The sequence below is a fragment of the Podarcis muralis genome, chromosome 15 (assembly GCF_964188315.1).
Source record: "Podarcis muralis chromosome 15, rPodMur119.hap1.1, whole genome shotgun sequence".
NCBI classification, from domain to species: domain Eukaryota; kingdom Metazoa; phylum Chordata; class Lepidosauria; order Squamata; family Lacertidae; genus Podarcis; species Podarcis muralis.
The window spans coordinates 35517039-35540903 of record NC_135669.1 but is presented as its reverse complement, the minus strand read 5'-3'; the positions used below and the strand labels follow the sequence as shown (position 1 = coordinate 35540903).

Below are 23865 nucleotides of genomic sequence, written 5' to 3'. Positions count from 1 at the left end.
TTAATCCGTTCCGGAAGTCCGTTCCAAAACCAAAGCGTTCCAAAACCAAGGCATGCTTTCCCATAGAAGGTAATGCAAAATGGATTATTCCGTTCCAGACTTTTAAAAACGACCCCTAAAACAGCAATTTAACATGAATTTTACTATCTAACAAGACCATTGTTCCAGAAAATGAAAGCAGTAAACAATGTGCTGCAGTCACACAATCAATCAATTCAGTAGCTGAACTGGGTTCCACACAGTCACAAAAACAAAACAAAAAGAGCCGCAAAATCAAAAATGCAAAATAAAGAGCAAAAACAGTGTAACACTCAAAACAGAGCACATTCAACTTCTGAATAAGATTCGCAAACCGGAACACTTACTTCCAGTTTTGTAGTGTTTGAGTTCCAAGTTGTCTGAGTACCAAGGCGTTTGAGAACCAAGGTACCACTGTATTTTATTTTCACCTCTATTACACTTTTATATGTTGGTGTGGATTTCGCTTTTTCATTCTTTAGGCTCCAGATTCTTCCCCAGAGAGTGTCCACAAGTTAAATCCCTTGCCTATGGCACAAGGAGGCGAAATCTCTTGGGTCATACCCTGAGACTTGGCAGCCTTAACACATCAGGAAAAAAAGAGATGCCTTTGTTTGGGCCAGCAGAGTCCCTAGTTTACTAGAAACATTGGACCGAGTCTCTAGGTTCTGTTTTGAAGCCTAAACTCTGTCACGAAGAGCATGTTCTGCCAGACTCCTTCAAAAGCTGCAGCCGTGACTCAACCCAAGCCCACTCTCTGCTCTAAACATGATATTGAGCCCTGGTAGGAAATCATCAAAGCCCTCACAGGCTGTGGAGCTAAACAGGAGCTAAACAGGAGCTTCCCTATGGGCATTTTGAAAATCCGAGATCCTTCTCAAACAAGCCAGAACAGCACTATATCATTGACACACACAGCCAATAATCACGACCAGATTGCAAGATAATTGTTCCCCATAAGCAGTGAAGACAGAGCTCTAGAACTCCACTGATTTGAATTTTTCATTATTGTTTGGCTTCCCTTGAAAATGCTCAAGGAACCTCGAGTTGCTTTTTCAAGGCATGGTAGCGTTCAAATCGACATTGCTTGGGGAAGCAATGGAGGAGGGAACAGGCTTCCCTTGCAACATGACAATTGCCCAAGGCTACAATGTGTGCCATGAGTCTCAAGGCATCACCTGGTGCAGGCATGGAATGCCAGGTATAAATGGATGAGGAGGGGAAAGAGGAGGATGAAATGGGGGGAGAACAGTTAACAGAGCCCAGAGGAAGTGGGTCCTTCCTAAACCCTTCTCCTTAGTCTATGAAAACCTGGGGAGCAGGGAGATAAGTCTTTACTTGGCACCAAGAGATATCAAAGAATGTGTCAGGTGGACCTCACTGGGTTGAGCATTCCACAGAGGGGGAGCTGCAACTGAAAAGACCCTCTCTCTTGCCTCCAAGCCCCCCTCAGTGGATGGGCTGGGGAAAGGTCTCCGAAGACCCAGGGTATGTTCACATTGAGAAGAATTCCAGAAGAGATTATGTTATCACTATCAAGGGAAACCCTTCTCAGTTTGCAGTTTGGAGGGTAGATGTAAGAAGACTGGGGTTTTTGGTGGTGCTCTCATACCAACTGACTAGGGCTTGTTTGTCTCTGCCTTTAAAGAGCATGATGCTTTTAATTCCCTTATTTGGTGGTCACAATCCCTGTCTTTGCTTGCTGTTTTTTGCTCCTTTGACTAGTACAACTGAATTTATTAATTTCAGTCACAGACCAGTTCCAGCTCACATACAATATCAGGGAAGTCATAAAACACAAAAGGGATACATTTTAATTTGCAGTTGGGTATAACAGGGACAATACAGATATAGCAGCAGTTAAAAATATATAAGTTAAATCTTAATCACTAAAATATAACCTAAAATTGTCATTTAAGGCCTTCGACCAGTATTGTGCTTTATTCTGTTGGTCATTTTGTATTCGAGTTTTATGCTGGGTTGGGTTTTTAACTTTCTTTGTGGATCTGGGGTGGGTGAGCATTATGGCAATAGGTTTCCTTTTTGTATGATGCCTTCAGAACTTGTTTAGTGAGGAACTGAACAAATATAAGGAATAAAAAAAAAATGGGGGGAAACGTGGGAGGGTGTTTTGGTTCATTCATACACAATTAAGCCATTGAACACATCTGTGTTTTCAAGCCAATAATATTTGGACAATTGGGGAGCAGGCCTTGAACCCAACCTGCTGTACTAAATTCACCTTCAAGTTCTTGGAACTGAAAGCTTGTTTTAAACGTGTTTGGTCTCTCTCACCCAGTGAAACCTTTTCCATCTTGATCTCGAGGACTCGCTCAAGAGATGGAATAGTGCCACTGTTCCGAGCTAAGAACTTAACCAAGGGAGCGTATGGGTTTGACTCCCACGGGAAATATGGCTCTGTTGAATTGCATCTCGTTGTTCCATTGCATCTGCGTGTTCTGCCACAGAGTTGCCAATCTCCTTTCCTAGAGAGAGAGAGAAGAGACTGCGAAGCAATCTGTTTTATTAGTCTTATATATCAAAGATGGGGGATTTATTTTGACAACTTATGTGTTTAGTGTACCTCCTCCTTCTATGGCCTTGAGCACATGGTTAACTTCCAGATTGACTGTGCTTACCAAACATGCTGCCGTCCTCTTGGACTTCCTGATCTGTAGCAAGCATTTGAGATGAGTTTCTGTTGTGGTTATGAACAACTTCTAAGCATTTTCCAATCAGGTGCTCTCTGGATGCTTTTGGGCTACCATCACTGTCAGTCAGCATGGCCAGGGACAATCAACCCACTCTCTCATCATTTAGAAAAACCTCTTTCATTTGGCTCCCTGAAGGTTGCTGGTGTTCACTATTTGTAACCAGCTGCTGGCTTGAAGGTATTGTTATAATTATTATTACCCACCCCTCACCACAATGAGAATTCAAAATTAAAAACCGTTAAAACAGAGTATAGTCACAGGAATTGGGTGGTTGCTGAAACCACACATCTCAGGTGTCAAAAAGGTGTGTCTTGAGCATTTGCCAAAAGTTGTATAGTAAAGAAATCAGAAACACCTTTGTGGGAAGGTTATTTCAGAACTTAGGGACTACCACAGGAAATGCTGTCTTCTTGGCCAACACCACCAGAACGTCTGAGGGAAGTGGACCAACAAAGAGGACTCCCTCTTCTAATCTCCACCCCTGGGAATCCCCTTGCCTTATTTTTGAGTCAGAAAGTAATTCTAAAGGAATTCAGTGCACAATATTTCTCTCCCTTCGCTGCAGAAATCCGCGAAGCTTTCCGAGTACTGGATCGCGATGGCAATGGCTTCATTTCCAAACAAGAGCTGGGGATGGCGATGCGCTCCTTGGGATACATGCCTAGCGAGGTGGAACTGGCTATTATCATGCAGCGCCTTGACATGGATGGTGAGTCCTCTTTGCTTTCATCATGGTTTTAGGTCATGGGGGGGGGGGGGAGGAAGGACCGTAGTTTCTTTGCATTCTTCACATCATTTCCATGCAGAAAGTCCAAGGTACCATCTTCTGGTGCAGATGAGAAAGACCACTGTTTGAAACCCTGGAGAGCTAGATGGACCAAAGGTCTGGCTTGATCTAGGTTCTCCATAATTTGTGGAATTCTGGGGTGGATAGCAAGGGAAGCAACTGGCTTTGGGGAAACAACCAAGGTTAGGAAATCCATGAATGAAGTGAGATGAGAATTAGCATAACATGATTTTCTCCATGATGCTTATGTCTGTTCAAACATCTAGAAACAATGTCTGGAACTGCTCAAACTTTTATCATGCTTACAATGAAACTCTTCATATCTAGGATTAAACTATTGGTTCCAGTTGACTTAATCTGGTGTCCTTTCTACATAGTATGTTTGTCCTCTAGTTTCTCTCTGCATATACCGTGTTCAGTATATGAAGCTGCATAAATGTTCACAGAGGACATAACCTCCATCTGCGCAAAAGTTAGCAGTCCATTGCATACAATGGACTACTCCCCTAATATCAAGTGTATGTAGAAGCAAAGGAGAGAAAAATGCTGAGAGCAGTGGTGGCTGGTGGCTGGGCAGAAGACAGAGAGGCCAACAATAGGTGGAACCAGAGCCAGTGACAGGTGGAGAGAACCAATGATGGGCAGAGCCAAATCATTCTAGTCCCCCCCCCCCATCCTCCTCCCTGTTGAGTTCTCCCAGGGGCAGCACTGAGACTAAGGAGGACGAAGTAGACAGCCAGGACCACCCCCAGATGGGTTATAAGTAAGACGGCAGGCAGGTGGGCTTGGAAGAAAGATGATTGACGTTGGTGGGACAGCTCCCCATTTGCCTTTATGAACCAGCCTGGCTGAGAAATCTCTGACCAGATATTTCACTTGTTTCATTTTCTTGCTTATGTAGCTGTGGAGGTCTCAGTCTATCATGGGAGCTAGGCTGGTGAAGGAGGAATGGAATGAGTTATAATAATTAATTACACTCTGAGGAGATCCATTGGAATAATTGGACCTTAGTCTTGTCCATTAATTTCAATAGGTCACCTCTTGAGTAGGAATAACATTGATAAGGGGGGGGAGCATTGGGTTGCAGACATTTTTTCAACCTAAATTTTGCTAAATACAGTGGTACCTCGGATTACGTACGCTTCAGGTTACAGACTCCACTAACCAGAAATAGTACCTCGGATTAAGAACTTTGCTTCAGGATGAGAACAGAAATTGTGCTCTGGGGGCATGGCGGTAGCAGGAGGCCCCATTAGCTAAAATGGTGCTTCAGGTTAAGAACAGTTTCAGGTTAAGAACAGACCTCCGGAACGAATTAAGTACTTAACCCAAGGTACCACTGTAGTGGTAATTATAGGATCTTTTGATTATGAGTGCCACAATATATTGGTGCATTTATTTCCCACTGAATGGGGGGGGGGGCAGGGGGCAGGGGGGCAGGAGCAGGAATTCAGACCAAAGCAGCTATTTTCTATTGCAAAACATTTGCGTCCATCTATTCGGCAAACAGGAAAAGCTAATGGGGGTGCAGATGGTTCGATGCATGCTGTAGGTGACAAACGTACCAATCCATGCTGATTACTCTGTGCTCATTTCCAAGTACAACTCATTGGTTTTTGACAAACAGTTTCCACTGGCCTCAGGTGTTGCTTGGTAGGTTCATACATCTGCTTAGCTATGGTGCTTTAGGTTTTGTAATGGAATTGGAAGTTTCATAACAGAATTGCCTTTCATCTCCCTTTGGTTCTGCAGTATGATGTATGAGCTCTCCTTCAGGTTGGGCTAGATGGCTGGGACTAATTTTATATTAACTGTACTGACTATTCCACCATGTCCAGGCTGAAATCAAGGTGTTGGTTTCACTTGTTCATTGATATATGTCATCCTTCAGCCATCTGTTTCCCATGAAGGTTTGCAAGGAGATAATTTTCTTTTCTTTCTTTAACATGTTTATTACCTGCCCTTCTCCATGCAGTCCTGGGATGGGGCACATACAGAATCAACATAACAGATTAAAATTCAAAACTGAACAACCATCAGACAAAATAGATCTGCCGAGGGGAGGGTCATTTTTTAAAATCTTCCTTTCATTTTCCACCATCAAAGGCCTGAGCAAAATACTATAGTAGCTGACCCAGCAGCTGGAGGCTTGCAATGTCTTGAGATGGGTAACCTTGAAGAAGGCAGCATTCAGCAAACTGGAAGCCATCACAGGCAATGTCACCTCATTCAAAATTGCCCCTTGCACATCACAGGGCAGTTGTACTGCTAACAGGGTCTCCCTTGCAGGTCTTTACATCTGAACAGCTCTGTGTGGGTGGAGCTGCTCCTTCAGATATCTGGAGCACAAGTCATTCAATCCATGCATCCATCCATCTCTTTAGTATGGACAGTGACCAGTATTCAAAAATAAACATTGTCCAAATATATAAAACCATACCAAGCAAAATAGAGCACCATGAGAAACTGATTCCTGCTTCCAGTAGCACCTTAGAGACCAACTAAGTTTGTTATTGGTATTAGTGTATCTGAAGTGTATCTGAAGAAGTGCGCATGCACATGAAAGCTAATACCAATAACAAACTTAGTTGGTCTCTAAGGTGCTACTGGAAGGATTTTTTTTAAAAAAATATTTTGTTTTGACTACGGCAGACCAACAATGCTACCTACCTGTAACTAGAGCTAATGGAAGGCCCCACATTGAGCCACATGAAATGGACGTTCAACAACCAGTGTATCTGAAGAAGTGTGCATGCATACGGAAGCTCATACCAATAAGAAACTTAGCTGGTCTCTAAGGTATACTGGAAGGAATTTTTTAATTTTTTAATTTTGTTTCAACTACGGCAGACCAACACGGCTACCTGCCTGTAACTGATTGCTGCTAACTGCCTTATGCTATAGAAACGCCAGGCACTGATGGTAAAAATAAAAAGTTTTCTGAAATTAATTCATAGAATCATAGAATTGCAGCATGGGGGTGGGGGGCAAGGATCATCTGTTTCAAACTTCTGCAATGCTGTTGTACATGTTCGTCCAAACATTAAAAAAATACAAAAAAATAAATGTACAATAAAAGGATAGCAGAGTTTTTTCACTATGATTGCATGTGGTTCCACTGTTATTGAAAAGAAAATTAACCAATAAAGATGAATGAAAACAACAACAAACTTCTGCAATACAAGAATCACAACTAAAGAATCCCTGACAGATCACCACCCAACCTCTGTTTAGAAAATATTAGTGACTGAGAGTCCACCGCCTTTCAAGATAGTCCGTTCCACTGTTGAACAACTCTCACCATCAGAAAGCTATTCCTGATGTTTCATATTGTTCAAATGCCTCCTGTGAAATATTTGGAATTCTTAGTAACATTTCAGCTTTAAGTGGGAATATTGTAAGACCCAGAGAACAATAGCCTGGTATTTATAAATAAAACAACTCTCTAAAGAAATTTTACTACTCTTCAATGCCAATGCTAATTCTTTGTCTAGGAATAGTGAATGAAACAAACCAAATTGAGAGAGATTTTAATTCAATTATATTGTTTTTCTTCATTTCTTTCTGTATGTTATATAAGTATATGTTCTTGCTTAAATAAGTAAAAAATATATTCAACGTATATAACATCATTAAACAAAAAATGTGTAAACAGTATACTATATGCTTACCCAGAATTATTGAATATTTCATTGAGATATCATCCTCATACTCCTCTCAAGGCAAAACAGAATAAACACCACTTCCATGAAACATAATTTATAATGACTTTGAGTTTGTATTCTGATGTGATTAATCATTAATTATGAGAAGCAGATGTTGCAGACAGGCAGCTGAATAAAGCTGGCCACTGAGTCCACCAGGAATTTAAAGTGAAAATCCATAGTGCCTCATGCTTGCATAATATTGCATAATATTACAGAGACATATGGATCTGTTCTATAGTCTAAAAAAGAAGGATGTTACTCAGAAGGGTGTTTACATTCTACAAATGTAAAATCAATGTAACTTCTGAAGTGTTAGCAGGCAACTGCACGTTCCTCTCTTGCAGTTTCCAGCAACTAATATACAGAAGCACGTATTCTCTGAGAGTGGAGGGAGAACATAGCCATCATAGCTAGTAGCTGTTGATGACCTTATCTCCCACGATGCAGAAAAAACTGGGCCAATCCTTGCTCTAGGGCAGGAGTTCCCAAACTTGGGTCTCCAGCTGTTTTGGGACTACAACTCCCATCATCCCTAGCTAGCAGGACCAGTGGTCAGGGATGATGGGAATTGTGGTCCAAAAGCAGCTGGAGACTCAAGTTTGGGGGAAAATGCCCTAGCCTATGCATGGAGGGTGGGAAGGGGTCCTTTGAAAAATAAAGCCCACCCCCCCAGCCAAAACAAATGTGCAAATAAGGAACCGGGAAGTAATTGTTCAGGCTGCAATTTGATTTGGAGTGGATTGGCATCCACCTTAATTCATTTAACTTTATTTGTGGCATATCTCTCACATTCTCTTTTTATCATTGCATTTTCAAGTGATCTGCCGCTGTGTAAATTGTCTTTTACTGCGTTGTCGCTTTACATGACACACAGTTGCTGGTAATCCAAAGTGTCGTGTGACTGATAGAATCTGACTTGATGTCCCTGCGCAGAAGGGAGGAAGGTGTCCTTCCTATCTTTCTGAAAGAGATGCTTTGAAAGATAAGAGGCTCTGCTCTTCTGCAGATCTACTGCCTCTCTGTCCAGACCAGGTCACAAATAAAACGGAGTTGAGAGCTTAGTTTTTGTGCATTATACTTGAAAGGCAGGGCATAGCTTTTGGATTGAGGGTGGCCAACATTTCTGCATCCTCTGAAATGTCCTCCCTCCACTGTGTCTGTGATTGTTGTTTTTCATGTAGAAATGTTCAGACATGTGAGCCCTCCCCTAAAATCTGAAGCAGGGGTGAGAAACCTGGCCTACAGAGCCATTTGGGGAATCCATGCCACCCAACCTTTTCAGTTCCAAAACTGGAGTGCACTCCTGGGCAAGTCCAGGGCCGGATTTAGGTTTGATGAGGCCCTAAGCTACTGGAGATAATGGGGCCCTTTATATGTCCAGCTGTCCTTTGTCAACAACAAATTGCCTCTGCTTTTTGTGTTGAATATATGCTATATGGTAATTTATGGACCTAATACAAAACACTGTTGCGGTATGTAGGTTTTATTTTATTTGTTTTTTTATCTTATATTTTGGAAATGTACATCCAGGTTTTTTTCCTTTAAATGTTTTGGGAGACCTCAAGAGAGCGGGGCCCTAAACTATAGCTTGTTTAGCTTATACGTAAACCCAGCAGTGGGCAAGTCACATGACCTGCACCACAATCTTACCCTGAAAGAGCACTTGGTGGGGGAGCACAGCGCAAGCACAAATGAGAGCACAGTGCCCAAAATGGCTGCTGCCATCTTGTGTGGGGGGGGGGGAATGGATGTCCCACCTTTTCTGGGATACTTGGTGGATGCGCAACTGGTGTCATGCATGACAAAATCTAATAGTGAAGGGAAACGGGTGGTGCCACCCCAGCTGTCAACCCTGTGACAACTTGACAGGTGTCTTGTTCCACACACCTGTCCAAGTTGGACCATGGGGGAGGGGGGTGGGGAGGCCAGATAAAGATTTGGTTGCTGCAGCCAAACAAATTTCTCAGCCCTGGTCTTACATAAAGTGTAACAGTTATTATGGGATACAGTTATCATGGGATGCAGCCAAGACTCCACCCTTAATTTACTTTCATTCTCCTAGGCAGGTGTGTGGCCCTATTTTTTTTTTTTTTTAAATCTCTTTTTGCTGGGTCTTCAAAAGTGAGTCACCCTACCTTATATTAATAATGCAATAAAGTGAAAAAGGGGATGCGGGTGGTGCTGTGGGTTAAAGCCTCAGCACCTAGGACTTGCCGATCGAAAGGTCGGCGGTTCGAATCCCCGCGGCGGGGTGCGCTCCTGTCACTCGGTCCCAGCGCCTGCCAACCTAGCAGTTCGAAAGCACCCCCGGGTGCAAGTAGATAAATAGGGACCGCTTACCAGCGGGAAGGTAAACAGCGTTCCGTGTGCTGCGCTGGCTCGCCAGATGCAGCTTGTCACGCTGGCCACGTGACCCAGAAGTGTCTGCGGACAGCGCTGGCCCCCGGCTTCTTGAGTGAGATGGGCGCACAACCCTAGAGTCTGTCAAGACTGGCCCATACGGGCAGGGGTACCTTTACCTTTAAAGTGAAAAAGAGGACCTCTTTAACAAGTTGAAATTATTTTCCCCTCACCACTAGTAGAATGAAAAGGATTCACCAACACAGACAGAATTAGGCCTAATAAGGCTTGCACTGGAACAGTCATAAACTTGGATAAACTACTTGCATAAACTACTGCCCTCAGTTACAGGTCCAAGTTGTTGTGACCCTCAGCTGATGCCCTCTTTGGATTTTAGAACTATCTCAATTATGTACATATTATCCACTCCATATTACTTTGTGACACATTGTATCCTTCTGTCGGAACCTAGTTTGGACAAGACTGCGATCTTGCTTTCCTTCAGCAACAATAACCCCCGTAACGACGTGTTATGTAATAGCTGGAAACACTGAAAACAGCTGCAGAGCTCATTTGCAACCTTTGCCGCCTGTTACACGATTTTGTGGCATATTAAATTGCTTACGGTTTACGGGTTGTGTGTGGTCCAAACTCCTTAATGCCCTGCTGCTCCTCGTGGCATTTTGATCTGTCGCTGACCACACAGAACCAACATGTAGAGAGGGGGTTGCACTGGCAAAAGTTGGCATTGCTGGTTGATTTTATTAATTTCCCTTCCACAAGTGTGTGATGGAAACTAGAAATTAGGGTGAAAAATTAGGGTGAGAAACAAAAATTAGTTGAAAATGAACTCCTTTGCAAGTACAGTGGTACCTCGGGTTACATACGCTTCCGGTTACAGACTCCGCAAACCCAGAAATAGTGCTTCAGGTTAAGAACTTTGCTTCAGGATGAGAACAGAAATCGTGCTCCGGCGGCGCGGCGGCAGCAGGAGGCCCCATTAGCTAAAGTGGTGCTTCAGGTTAAGAACAGTTTCAGGTTAAGAACGGACCTCCGGAACGAATTAAGTACTTAACCCGAGGTACCACTGTATATAATGCTACTTTTTTTCTCTCTGTTGAAACATATTGAGATGGTTATTTAAACAGTTGATCTCAACTGATATTAGTTTTGCAGCTATAGCAGAGCAGGGGCTGCCCCGCTCTGTTTGCCAAGTCCTTGCTGTTCTCACCCACCCACATCAATTCCCTTGGATTAATGCATTGATCCTTCCCATTCCCACTCCATGCAACTACTTACCTCACTATTGAATTTCCCAATCCCATTTCCGATATAATTTTGCTCTTCCATTCGGCAACCATCCTTTGAACCCCTTTTCACCTTCACTCCCATGCCCATGATTTCCCCTTCTTTCTTTAGACTACCCCTCTGCAGACAAACCATTATAACCTCTTGCATTTTCCTGCTCCCACACATTGCAGTTTGATACAAGCTTAAATAAAGCAGGTGTGGAAGGATGGGGTGAGGCGGGGGGACACTGGAAGGTGTCAGTTTAAAACAAAGTTTTGTATACTGAGAAGGGAGTTGGGAGATGTTTGGTTACATCTGCTTTTTGGTGTTAGCTTCTGTGTAGGGTTGCCATGTTTTGAAGAGCCAAAAAAGAGGACACATTTGCAAACTTCTGCTTTCCACTATGGATCGCTATGACTACCCGTTAAAGAGAGGACGTGTCCTGGAAAAAGAGGACATATGGCAATCCTATGTGGTTTCCCCTTCAGCGTTCCTCCATCTCAAACCTCTGTCATTATTTGCAGCACAATTTTTTTATCTCTGTGTTTTTCCATGGGTTGTTAAGAGGTACAATTTTTAAACCACTCTGGGAATTGTAGCTCTGTGAGGGGACTGGGGGGGGGGGGAATCTACTGTTCCCATGATTGTTTGGAGGAAGCTATGATCATTGTGGTGGTACAAGAGTGCTTTAAATATATGGTGTGGATGTGGCCCTTTTACTGGATTAGAATAATAGAATCATGGAATTGTAGAGTTGGAAGGGGCCACTACTGCCATCCAGGCCAACCCCTTGTAATACAGAAATCTTTCACCCAATGCGGGGCTCAAACCAGCGACCCTGAGATCAAGAGTCTCATGCTCTACCAAGTGAGCTATCCCAGTACAGTGGTACTTTGGGTTAAGAACTTAATTCATTCTGTAGGTCCGTTCTCAACCTGAAACTGTTCTTAACCTGAGGTACCACTTTAGCTAATGGGGCCTCCCGCCGCTGTGTGATTTCTGTTCTCACCCTGAAGCAAAGTTCTTAACCCGAGGTACTATTTCTGGGTTAGCGAAGTCTGTAGCCTGAAGCGTCTGTAACCCGAGGTACCACTGTAGTCCGATGAGTTTTCACCACTTCTTAGTTTAAATACATTTTTAACTGGCTGTTGATTTATTGCTGCATTGCTTTATTGATATTTTTTTCCTGATTAGCTTTACCTGCTGTCTGCTTTTAATTTGTATATATTGTGTTCAGGTTTTATATGATGATTTATCATTAATTTACTGTATCTACGAGCTGACGTTCTTGGAGCAGCTTGCAATATATTTCAATTTTGGATACAACAAAATAGATGAGGTGTGATGAATGGAGCAAAAGCATCTGCAAGTCCCCCCCCCCCCCACTTAGGTATTCCATATGCTAACTCCACTTCTGAATCTGGGGGCCAAGGCAGGCCACTAAGGAAACAGCAGCTGTAGAAATCCAATGTTGGCCTCTCACATAGTGGGCCTTCTTCAGCAAACTCTCCAAGTGTCCCTATTTTCTAGGGACAGTCCTGGATTTACAGAAGCCATCCTGGTTTCTGATTTGATCCCGGAATGTCCCACTTTTCCTTAGAACATTCCTATTTTTATCAGATAAATATTGAGGGGTATGTGACCCCCTAGCCAAGGAGATAAATACCATCTTTTCCCATGTATAAGACAATGTTTTTTCTTTTAAAAAATAGGCAAAAATTGAGGTGGTGGTCTTATACAGGGATAGTGAATGCAGGGGGGCGGTTGGTCAGTCGGGTGATTGGCAGCAGCAAGCAGACGGGCAGGTGAGAAATTGGCGGTGGCAACCTCCCCCCAAAAAGAAACTCAAGGGTGATCTCCTCCCCCCAAAAAACTCAACAACTCAATAAATATTGATTTCTTTAATTTTGGGTCCAAAAAAATAGGGGTCGTCTTATACACTGAAAAATACACTAAGTTGAAGGCAGCTATCAGCTGTCAGCAGAGGAGGAATGGTGGAGAACACCTCCCCAGCCTGGCCCTTCCAGAGAAGAGGAAGATAGTTCAGAATTACAACAGGGGTTTGAGGGAGGTCACAGCTCAGAGGCAGATGAGGGGGAAAGCTGGGAAATAATGGGAGAGGAGGAGGTAGAGGAAGCACCAGGAGGGCAACAGCTGAAGGACACAGTGTCTTTAGAAAACATTCCAGACCCCCCCTTCCAGAACCTGGTGAGCCTTGAAAGTAGCAGAGCAAAGGGCTCGGAGACGAAGGACTCTACAGCACCCATAGGGGAGGTGATGACAATGACGAATGAGGAAGTGGGGAAAAGGAGGGGGTGGAGAGTCATTTGGGACAACGCCATTATCCAAGAGGCTGGGTTCCAAGCCTCCCTCTGTAAATATTGAATTAAAAAAAGCATATGGTAAGAAGCTTTCCCTTGTCTTTATACGTTCCTGGCAACCAGCTGTGAGAGATGCTTACAGCCACCTGACAACAGCCCTGTACAGTGGTACCTTGGGGTAAGGTGCTTCAGGTTACAGACACTTCAGGTTACGGACTCCGCTAACCCAGAAATAGTTCTTCGGGTTAAGAACTTTGCTTCAGGATGAGAACAGAAATCACATGGAGGCAGCAGGAGGCCCCATTAGCTAAAGTGGTACCTCAGGTTAGGAACAGGTTAAGAACAGTTTCAGGTTATGAACGGACCTCCAGAATGAATTAAGTTCTTAACCCGAGGTACAACTGAATAGGGAAGTTTTTTAAAAATATTTAATGCTTTTATATATGTTGGAAGCTGCCCAGAGTGTCTGGGTATGTCTTCAGCTGTGGACATAGGTGAACTGGAGAACTTGCTTCCACAAGTGACAATGATGGCCACCACCCTGGATGGCTTTAAAAGAAGACTAGACCAATACATGGGGGAGATGACTATCAATGCTCTACTACCACAGCTGGAGGCAGCAGGGCTTCTGAATACCAATTGCTGGAAACCACAGGAGGGGAGAGTCTTCTTATGTTGGAATCCAACTTGCTGGTTTCCCACTGAGGTCTGGTTGACCACTGTGAAAACAAGATGCTGGATTAGATCGTCCATTGGCCTGATCCGGCAGGCTCTTTTGATGTTCTCATGTGGCTGATATCTGTGACAATCTTGGCTCCTAGTGACAGATACATAGAAGCTACTAGGGAAGCAAACCACCACCAGACCTCATATGTTTCTCCTGCCATCATTTTCTTACTAATTCTTTCCCCCTATTCTTAGTTCATATCTGCACCATTACTTTCCCCCAGATAACAGCAGTTTGTCCCAATAGAGCTACTATTCCCAACACTCTTAAAACAAGTACAGTTCCCAGAAGTCTTTGTGGAGGAGCCATCTGCTTTGGAACAAGCTGGGAAAGCTCAGTTGGTTGAGCATGAAACTCTTAATCTCAGGGTCATGGGTTTGAGCCCCATGTTGGGCAAACGATTCCTTCATTTCGGGGGGGGGGGGGTTGACCTTTGTGGTCACTTCCTACTCTACAATTCTATGCTTCTAAGTATGGTGTGGGTAGAATCTTAGCTCCCCTGGCTGCAATTTGCAGAAAGATGTGTTATAAATTTTTGCCACAAATTAATAAAATCTCTTAGCATGGTAATGTTAATAAAACTTGTTGTTGTTGTCTGCCTTTCTTTCCAGGGGATGGTCAAGTTGATTTTGATGAATTCATGACAATCCTCGGACCAAAACTGGTGTCATCAGAAGGACGGGATGGTTTTCTGGGGAATACAATTGACAGCATATTCTGGCAGGTTGGTGGCAAAGTTGTGCTCAAAGTGAGCAGATGTGAGCATTTCTGAGAAGTTATCTTTCTTTTCCTGATCCCCATTTCCAAATGTGTTTTTATTACATGTTGAAGAACATTCTAGTGGACGGATGTTAAAAGTGAGAGCTGTTTTTCAGCAGTGAGGGGCTGTAGGCTCCTGAATGCAGCAGGGAACTCTAAAACAAATACTGGGGAATTTTCTGAAAAAGGGCAATGAAGATTTTGAGTGGAGTTAAATTCAGGCTCGTCTGTGCTAACTTCCTTGTGGTGCTGTTTGTCTTCATAGGTGTCTAGGGGGAAACCCCTGAGATGATGTCAAGTGATATATAATAGGGGTGGAATCCTACATAGCCCTAAGGTTGCATTCACATAACAGTTTATTTTGTTTCTCTATATGCCAGGCAAAAACATGTCGTTTTTCATTAGGTCTTTGGCGTTTAATTATCTGTAGCCTCCTCGGATGGATGAGATGTTCTAACCCTGCTTTTTAAAAATAGGATTGTCTTTTAGATTTGCGTTTTTTTTTAATGCTGGTTTTCATGTATGAATGTTTATATATTGTCATTTTAAGTTATTTTGGTAAAAACACTGCCAATAAGTTTAATAAAGAAGTAATAAGCAATGTCAGAGAGTAAGTAAACCTATATACCATTTTAAAGCTTGCCACATGCCCTACAGCAATATCTAAACTGTTTATTTTCTGGCATACAGTAGAACCTCGGTTGTCGAACATAATCCGTTCCGGAAGACTGTTTGACTTCTGAAACGTTCAGCAACCGAGGCGCAATGGGCTTCAAAGTCCATTGAGAAAATAGAGAACCACGGTTCAGAAGCCATTTGACTTCCAAGGCATGTTTGAAAATGGAAACATTCACTTTCAGGTTTTTGGCATTCGGGTTCCGAATCATTCGGCTTCTGAGACGCTCAAAAATGTTGAGCTTCTGCAGCCATGAGCTCTCTGTGACAGTGCTCCTTACATGCCTACTCTTATTTGGTCCACAGTCAAAAACCTCTTACCTTCATGAAGTTCTTCCCAGTGTTCAACTGGAATCTCCTTTCTTTTCAGCAATAAAACTGCTAGCAGATTTGCAAAGCTAAGTAGGGCCCATCTGGTATGATTTCAAATTCAGTGGGGGGCTGTGTGTTGAGATTCCTGCATTGTCCCTTCCAACTCTACAGTTCTACGATTCTAAGGGACACGGGTCTAAACCACTGAGTCTCTTGGGCTTGCCAATTGGAAAGTCGGTGGTTCGAATCCCCACAATGGAGTGAGCTCCTGTTCCTCTGTGCCAGCTCCTGCCTACCTAGCAGTTCAAAAGCAAGCCAGTGCAAGTAGATAAATAGGTACTGTGGCAGGAAGGTAAACGGTGTTTCCATGCGCTGCTCTGGTTTCTGTCACGGTGCCCCATTGTGCCAGAAGCGATTCAGTCATGCTGGCCACATGACCTGGAAAGCTGTCTATGGAAAAACATCGGCTCCCTCGGCCTGAAAGCAACATGAGTGCCACAACCCCATAGTTGCCTTTGGCTGGACTTAACCGTCAAGGGGTCCTTTACCTTTACCTTCTACAATTCTATGAATCCATTGGAGCAGCAGAAAACAGGTTTGCTCCATCTTCCATGTGACATCCCTTCAGATATTTGAAGAAGGGTATCAAATCACACACAAACCCCAGTCTTCTCCATGCTAAACATCCCCAGCTCCCTCCATAATTTATTATGTGGTTTGGTTTCCAGCTTTGATCTATGATTAGATCTCACCAATATTACCAAGATCTGTATCAGCACTGTGTAGAAGAGTGAGGATGGCAGGCATCTCTCTCTTGTTCATCTTCATTAGTAAAATTGAAGCCTGTTAGTGCGCACAAGTGCATTAGCGGGGGACTGCATTTGCAAAATAACGCGCATAAAGTGCTGCCCTGGTATGGTAATTGTCACCTTGGGATAAAGCCCAGTTGAGTAGCTGTTACAATTAGATTTGTCACCTTACCAAATAAAATGTAATTGCAAGAGCCCAGCGGCTAGGCTTTCCTATACAAGACAGAATTGCATGGGGAGGAAAATCCTGTTAGTGAGAAGAGTTCTGAGGACCTGTGGGCTTCTAGCCATGATGGCTATGCTGTGACTCCACAGTCAGAGGCAGCAAAGTTTCTGGGTACCACTTTCTGGAAAATGCAGGAGGGGAGATTGCTTTTGTGCCCAGGCCATTGGCCTAATCCAGCAGGCTCTTCTTATTTTCTTATAACATACTGGTCAGGATGCTAAACAGGAACCCTGTTATCTCTTTGCAAGAAGGTACACCAGGCTCCATCAGATACCGCTAGGCCCAAGGCTACACAGTAGCTAAACTATGTAATGGTATAAGAGCTTCCACACACTATTTATAAAAACAGATATAGGTGGTGTGAGAACATATAGCCACTTTGAGGATGCTGGATTAGATTGGCCTTTCACCTGATCCAGCAGGGCTCTTTATATGTTCTCTATTTAAAGAATGATGGGTTTTTTAATGTTTTACCATATCGGCCCGAATATAAGCCACACTTTTCCCCCCTCCAAATTCCGACCATGAAAAGTTAAAGTGTGGCTTATATTTATGACCTTACGCTGCTGGCAAAGTGGCGCGACTCCCTGCCTCCCCCTCCCCATAAGCAGCCCGGGAGCATGGGGCAATGACACACCACCTGCTCGCAACTCCCAAGTCTCCGCTGAGCCACTAGAAAGAAGGGGAGGAAGGCTACTGGCAAAGCGGTGTGGCTCTCCCCACCCCCACCCCAAGAGCAGCCCAGGTATTGTCTTTTTTCTCTCCCCCCCCCCCCAATTTTAAAGGTGCAGCTTATTTGCAGGTGCGGCTTATATTCAGGCCAATACGGTATTTGCAACTCTTTGTCATGCATACTACAAGAGAACTTAAAACCAAAGACACACAAGCAAATACATTTTTTTTTCTTTGAGTAGGGAGATCAAATTTTAAAAAATGAAGCATTTCCTCCTCTGCAGAGACCTCGAAGGCTCTCCCTCTAACTGACAATCATGCTTCCAGTACCAATCAGTTGATTGGTGGTTGCTGTAACCCCCTTTGCAAGTTGCCCAGTGTCAATCCCCTGGAATCATGGCAGCAGGTGATGGACAAGAGGGTGGGACTGTGGAGGTGGCCGGATCCAGTTCCTCACTTCTGATGTGTATTGGCACACCCACCCACATGATTTCCCCAGCCAAAATACAAAAGGAAATTATCCATTATATTCAACTTCTATAATAACCTTCTCCGTCTGAAATGTTTGTGGATCAAAATGAATTGATCTTGTCTCTAGAGGCAAAATAAATAGCACACGATGGGAAGCAATAATGTGAAGTGCCAGCAGAAGCAAGATCATTAATTATATGCCCTGCATTTGGCCTATAAAAGGAGCATCTTTGCTCAGCTATTTTTTATTTTCGAGCTGATTTAAATGTTATTTCAAAGCTGTGTAAATCTCCGTCTTCAAAATGGAAAGTGAACCGAAGTGGGCATTTTTCTGCTGCTGCTGCTGCTGCCACTGCTATAATTTCTGAGAAGTTGCCCATCACCTCTTTTTAATCAAATTCAAACCCGCAAAAGATTGAGTTGTTATGTGCTGTGAGTAGTTCATTTTGAAAGAGGGGAGGATGGCTGACCACACAGGCAAGTGGACCATTTGTTCCACTAGGGCTGAGTGCCTGATCTGACCAAATCTCCAAATGAATTGGGCCAATTCCGGGAAAATCCAGGCTTTCCCTGAGTCAACTGTACATAGCCCTAAATTGCCTTGGGCTATCTAGAGTGACCTGAACCTCATAATGGGAAATCGTGTTTCCAAAAGACTGAACTCTACAGCGCCATCTGGTGTCACATTGTTATAACACATTTATAACACTCCCCCACTCCAATGACTTGCCTGCCTGATTGCATCTTCCAGGGAGGAGGGGTTTTTTTTGGGGGGGGGGGTGATGCCTTTGGATGTGGGGTGTTCCTTTGCAAGTGGATTTTCTGAAGTGTAGGTGGGTTCCCACGAGGCAAGACACAGTGATAACAGCAAGAACCTTTATTGAACTAACAGAACTGGACAACAGGGGCAAAGCAACTGCTTATATACACTTCTGAAGGCCTGGGCCACTCCCACTCCCAACATGATTGGCTGTCTAAACTTCCAAGCTGCGGATCATGACTCAGAGTTTAAGGGCCAATGGCAGAGGCCCAAATCCTGAAATGTCCTGTGATTGGATATCATGTATCGAATCAGAACACAGGGGCTCAGAATCCTTAGTCCAGACTCAAGCTCAGGCAAACACAGACCACTGAATACATAACATATTCCATCTCACCTTTCCTATCCATTGACTGCCCCTCTTTCCTTCCTGATGCCCTGAAGCAGCACCCTCCCCAACAATCAAATCCTCCGCTCCATGGTTACTGAGCAAATTATTCAATTGGGGAGGGGGGGAGGCAGCGTGTTTCTTTGCAAGCAGGGTGCTCCTTTGGGGACTCCTCCACTCACCTGCAATACAATCCTTTGCAAGTCTGTGAGAATTGAAACCAACTGCACCCCACTCTAGATGGAAGGGGAGTAGATGCAATGTCTCATTCCCTCTTCTAACCATACACTGGATTGCAGCAAAAGAACAATATTTCTATATATGGAGCTGGAGGGCATTTGTCTTTCATCTCTGAAAGGGTTTATCAGCACTAGGAAATATTTCCTGCATTTTTGCACACCATACAATGCTATCTCTCTCTCTGTGTGTGTGAGAGATACATTAAAAATTAGGTAAAAATCAATTAGGTATTGCAATATGTGGTATATGGGTGTCTCTGTGGCCTAAACCACTGAACCTCTTGAGCTTACTGATCGGAAGGTTGGCAGTTTGAATCCCCACGACGGGGTGAGCTCCCATTGCTCTGTCCCGGCTTCTGCCAACCTAGCAATTGAAAAACACATCAGTGCAAGTAGATAAATAGGTACCACTGCGGCAGGAAGGTAAATGGCGTTTCCATGCACTCTGGTTTCCATCACGGTGTTCCATTGCACCAGAAGCGGTTTAGTCATCCTGGCCACCTGACCAGCAAAGCTGTCTGTGGGCAAATACCAGCTCCTTCAGCCTGAAAGCGAGATGAGTGCCGCACCCCATAATCACCTTTGACTGGACTTAATCGTCCAGGGTTCCTTTACCTTTCACCTTATGACCCCATGCATATTTATTCAGCTCAGAAGCAGTCTTCTATTTAGTGAGATATTTCCTGTTGTTCACCTTTTTAAAGAGATGTTAAGAAATGGCTTCTGCTGGAAGTTTACTCTACTAGCAAACCTTAGATCTGAAGTGGTGGTGGTGAGTGTTATTTTATTTGTGCCATCTGTACCATTTAGAAGGCAATAGCGTATCATGTTGGATTTTTGTGTGACATATACATGAAGTACAGTGCAGAAAAAAGCCTTGGGGCAATGAAGACTATTGTAGTAAATATGCTTGTTTTCCCACTATGGAATAGTGTTGTAGTTAGAATGCTTGGACTAGAACCTGGGAGACCAGGGTTCAAATCACTGCTCAGCCATGAAACTCAATGGGTGACCTTGGGCCAGTCCCTGTCTCCAAACCTAATCTACCTCACAAGGTGGTTTTGAGGATAAAATAGGAGGAATAGAACCATATATGCTGCCTTCAGCTCCTTAGAGGAAAGTGGGAATATAAATGTGAGAAATGAATAACAAAGATTAATGTAGAGCTGAATTACTAATATGAAGTAGACACTGCTAGGAGAGTAATTGCTGTTTGAGATCTATAAACATATTTGAGAAATAACATTTGCATGGAAATTTCCAGTTCTTTGAGAAGCCATGAGTGCTAAATGGTGCCTTTTATAATTTCTTAGTTGATTTCCAATTAAAACTTGCAAATTTTCTCCGTTGGGAATTTCTCACACGTCTGGACTAGAAAGTGAAGACTTTGCAAGATTATGTGTTCCCTTTGATTTGGAGTAAATCCAATTTCAGCATCCATTGAGATTTGAAATTTGGAGGCAGGGGGAGGGACATGCATGCAGGATTCTTAGATCCTGTAACTTCTAAGTCATCCCAACTGTTTTCTCCTTTTCATCTTATTTTTTTTCTTATTATTTTAGTTTAACTCTATGAGGTTAATTGAATTGACATAAGATTAGCATACAACCCATTCTCTACTGGGGCATTATCATGCTACAGAATTGGCTTAATAACATGCATCAAGGGGCTTGGGTTTCTATAAACCTGGTCCAATAAACCTTATCTTCCTGCTAGAATCCAGAAAGTTTAATACCAAGTAACCCATTCTATGGGACATGGGCGGCGCTGTGGGTTAAACCACAGAGCCTAGGACTTGCCGATAAGAAGGTCGTGGTTCGAATCCCCGCGACGGGGTGAGCTCCCGTTGCTCAGTTCCTGCTCCTGCCAACCTAGCAGTTCGAAATCACGTCAAAGTGCAAGTAGATAAATAGGTACCGCTCTGGCGGGAAGGTAAACAGCGTTTCTGTGTGCTGCTCTGGTTCGCCAGAAGCAGCTTCGTCATCCTGGCCACATGATCCTCGGCCTATAGAACGAGATGAGCGCCACAACCCCTGAACCGGTTACGACTGGAACTAATGGTCAGGGGTCCCTTTACCTTAACCCATTCTATTTTGGGAAGATGTTTGCAGCTAATATCACAGTTGTCCATGCACTGACAATCTCAAGGCTGGATTACTGCAATGGACTTAGTTGGTACAGGACATAGTGGTTAGTTTGCTTGTGACTACTACTGCCATCATATAGCACTTTACTTGGAGGATGCTCACTTGCTGCCAATTTGCTACTGAGTCAGGTTCAAGGTGTTACTACTCAGGACCAGATTGCTCGAACTACTGCTTTATTCCTTATACTGTATTTTCCCATGTATAAAGCGCCCCATGTATAAGGTAGGGCTGCCATGTTTTGCAAAGCAAAAAATTGGGCGCTATGACGACTCTCATTTTAAATACTCCTACTATATGTAGGCTATACAGTAGAAGCTGTGACACATTGCTGAGGGGGAGGAGAAGAGAAGAGGAAAGCAAGTCTTCATCCACCAGTTATGTCAATATCTCATCCAGAAAGTATAGGCACAGACATAGGCAAATTTGAAAAATCCACCTGGAAAGAATTTTTACCCCTGAAAAAGAGGATGAGCATATCACCCTATAATCGCCTTTGACTGGACTAGAAGATGCCCTAGAAGATTGTGTTGTCGTTTTTACTTTTACTATGCATTTTGTGGTTTTATATTTTGATTTTATTCTGTGAACTGACCTGAGACCCCCGGGTTTAGGGTGGTATATAAATTCAATACACACACACACACACACACACACACACACACACACACACACACATATATATATACACGTAATATTTTTGAACCCGGGTTTAGGGTGGTATATAAATTCAATACATATATATATATATATATATATATATATATATATATATATATGCAGGTTTTGGTGTCCTCGGGTGTCTTCCCGTGTAAAAGTTGGGGTGTCTAGGCGACGTTTCGACGAGGTCTCACTCGTCATCTTCAGGCTGGTGTTTTCGGCTTCTTGTTACTGGAACAGAGCAGGATCTCAGTGTTTGAGTTCCTATAAATACTGTTGAAGGTGTGGTGTATAGCCTCCAATGTTTTGGGCAGAGAGGAGGTTCCCAGGCTAGTGTGCCTTTTCTTCTTTTGTTCCTTAATTACTTGAGGGATATCTTGAGTGATATCCCTTGATATCCCTTGAGTGATATCCCCAGACCCTCTCCACAGATGAATTACAGATACCATCCAGTAGCCAAACCATGGTGGCACCTCCGGATGCTGCACCCCCCTGCAATCCCTACACAGATCTGGCTGGCACAGGCCACAAAACCACAGCTCGCCCCTATACACGAAGCCAAGCCAGAGCACAACCAAATGCAGTACAGCCATCTTCTCAAAAAAACTCTTCACAAAGTTCAAGAGTTCAAGACACAAAGGCTTGAGAAACTAATCCACACCTAATGACCCACCTAAGTGGGATTCAGGATATCGCTCAAGAAATCACTCAAGATATCCCTCAAGTAATTAAGGAACAAAAGAAGAAAAGGCACACTAGCCTGGGAACCTCCTCTCTGCCCAAAACATTGGAGGCTATACACCACACCTTCAACAGTATTTATAGGAACTCAAACACTGAGATCCTGCTCTGTTCCAGTAACAAGAAGCCGAAAACACCAGCCTGAAGATGACGAGTGAGACCTCGTCGAAACGTCGCCTAGACACCCCAACTTTTACACGGGAAGACACCCGAGGACACCAAAACCTGCATTCCTGTACCCGTGAAAATCTACGAAAGCATATATATATATATATATACACACACACACACGTAATATTTTTGAACCCAAAATTAAGAAATCAATATTTTAAATATCAAACAGAACAACTATGAACTTTTTTTGGGGGGGGGAGGTCGCCTAAAGTTGTTGAGTTTTTTGCAGAGGTTGCCCAAAGTTGGGGTTGCCAAAGCCCGAACCCCTGTGTATTCACCATCTCTGTAAAGGACATCCCCCAATTTTTGACTAAAGAAATTATCAAAAATGTTCTCTTATATGCAGAAAAATATAAATACCCAGCTGGTCACTGTGATTCTCCCAAAGCTCAGAAGGCTGCTCTGAAGTCACTCAGCCTCTTCCTGATATACAAGTGTGGTGCATGCTGCATTTCTGCTTGAGGAGAAATGGGAATGGGTTTCCCCGCACCCCCAGTGCCAGTGCCATTCCTCTCTTACCTGCATTTTCAGCAAAGCATCAGCTTCCACCCAGATCTCAAGAGATCTCAGGCACTCTTGTGAGGTTTTGGCAAGATCTCACGACATCCCTCTGGAAACCAGCGCCTCTGCCAGGGCTGTTTCTCCACTGGCAGTGTAGGTGGGAGCAATGGAATAATAATAATAATAATAATAATAATAATAATAATAATAATAATAATAATAAAATAATTTATGCCTCGCCCTCCTTGGCCAAAACCAGGCTCAGAGTGGCTAACATCAAATATATAACATACAGTCATACCTCATGTTACGTCCGCTTCATGTTACGTTCCTTCAAGATACATCCCGTGGTGACCCGGAAGTACCGGAAAGGGTTACTTCCGGGTTTCGCCGCTCGCGCATGCGCAGAAGCGCAAAATGACATTACACG

General features: G+C 43.5%; 1 protein-coding gene across 5 annotated transcripts in view; it reads left to right on the top strand.

The window, feature by feature from the left end:
• CALN1 (calneuron 1) overlaps positions 1–23865 on the top strand; it is a 130635-nt gene that overhangs the window by 90613 nt on the left and 16157 nt on the right. For all 5 annotated transcript variants that reach the window (XM_028708554.2, XM_077919429.1, XM_028708555.2 and 2 more), the window contains 2 exons: positions 3298–3441; positions 14516–14628. In XM_028708554.2, coding sequence (XP_028564387.1) covers positions 3298–3441; positions 14516–14628 — 257 coding nt within the window. The remainder of the gene's footprint in view (positions 1–3297; positions 3442–14515; positions 14629–23865) is intronic.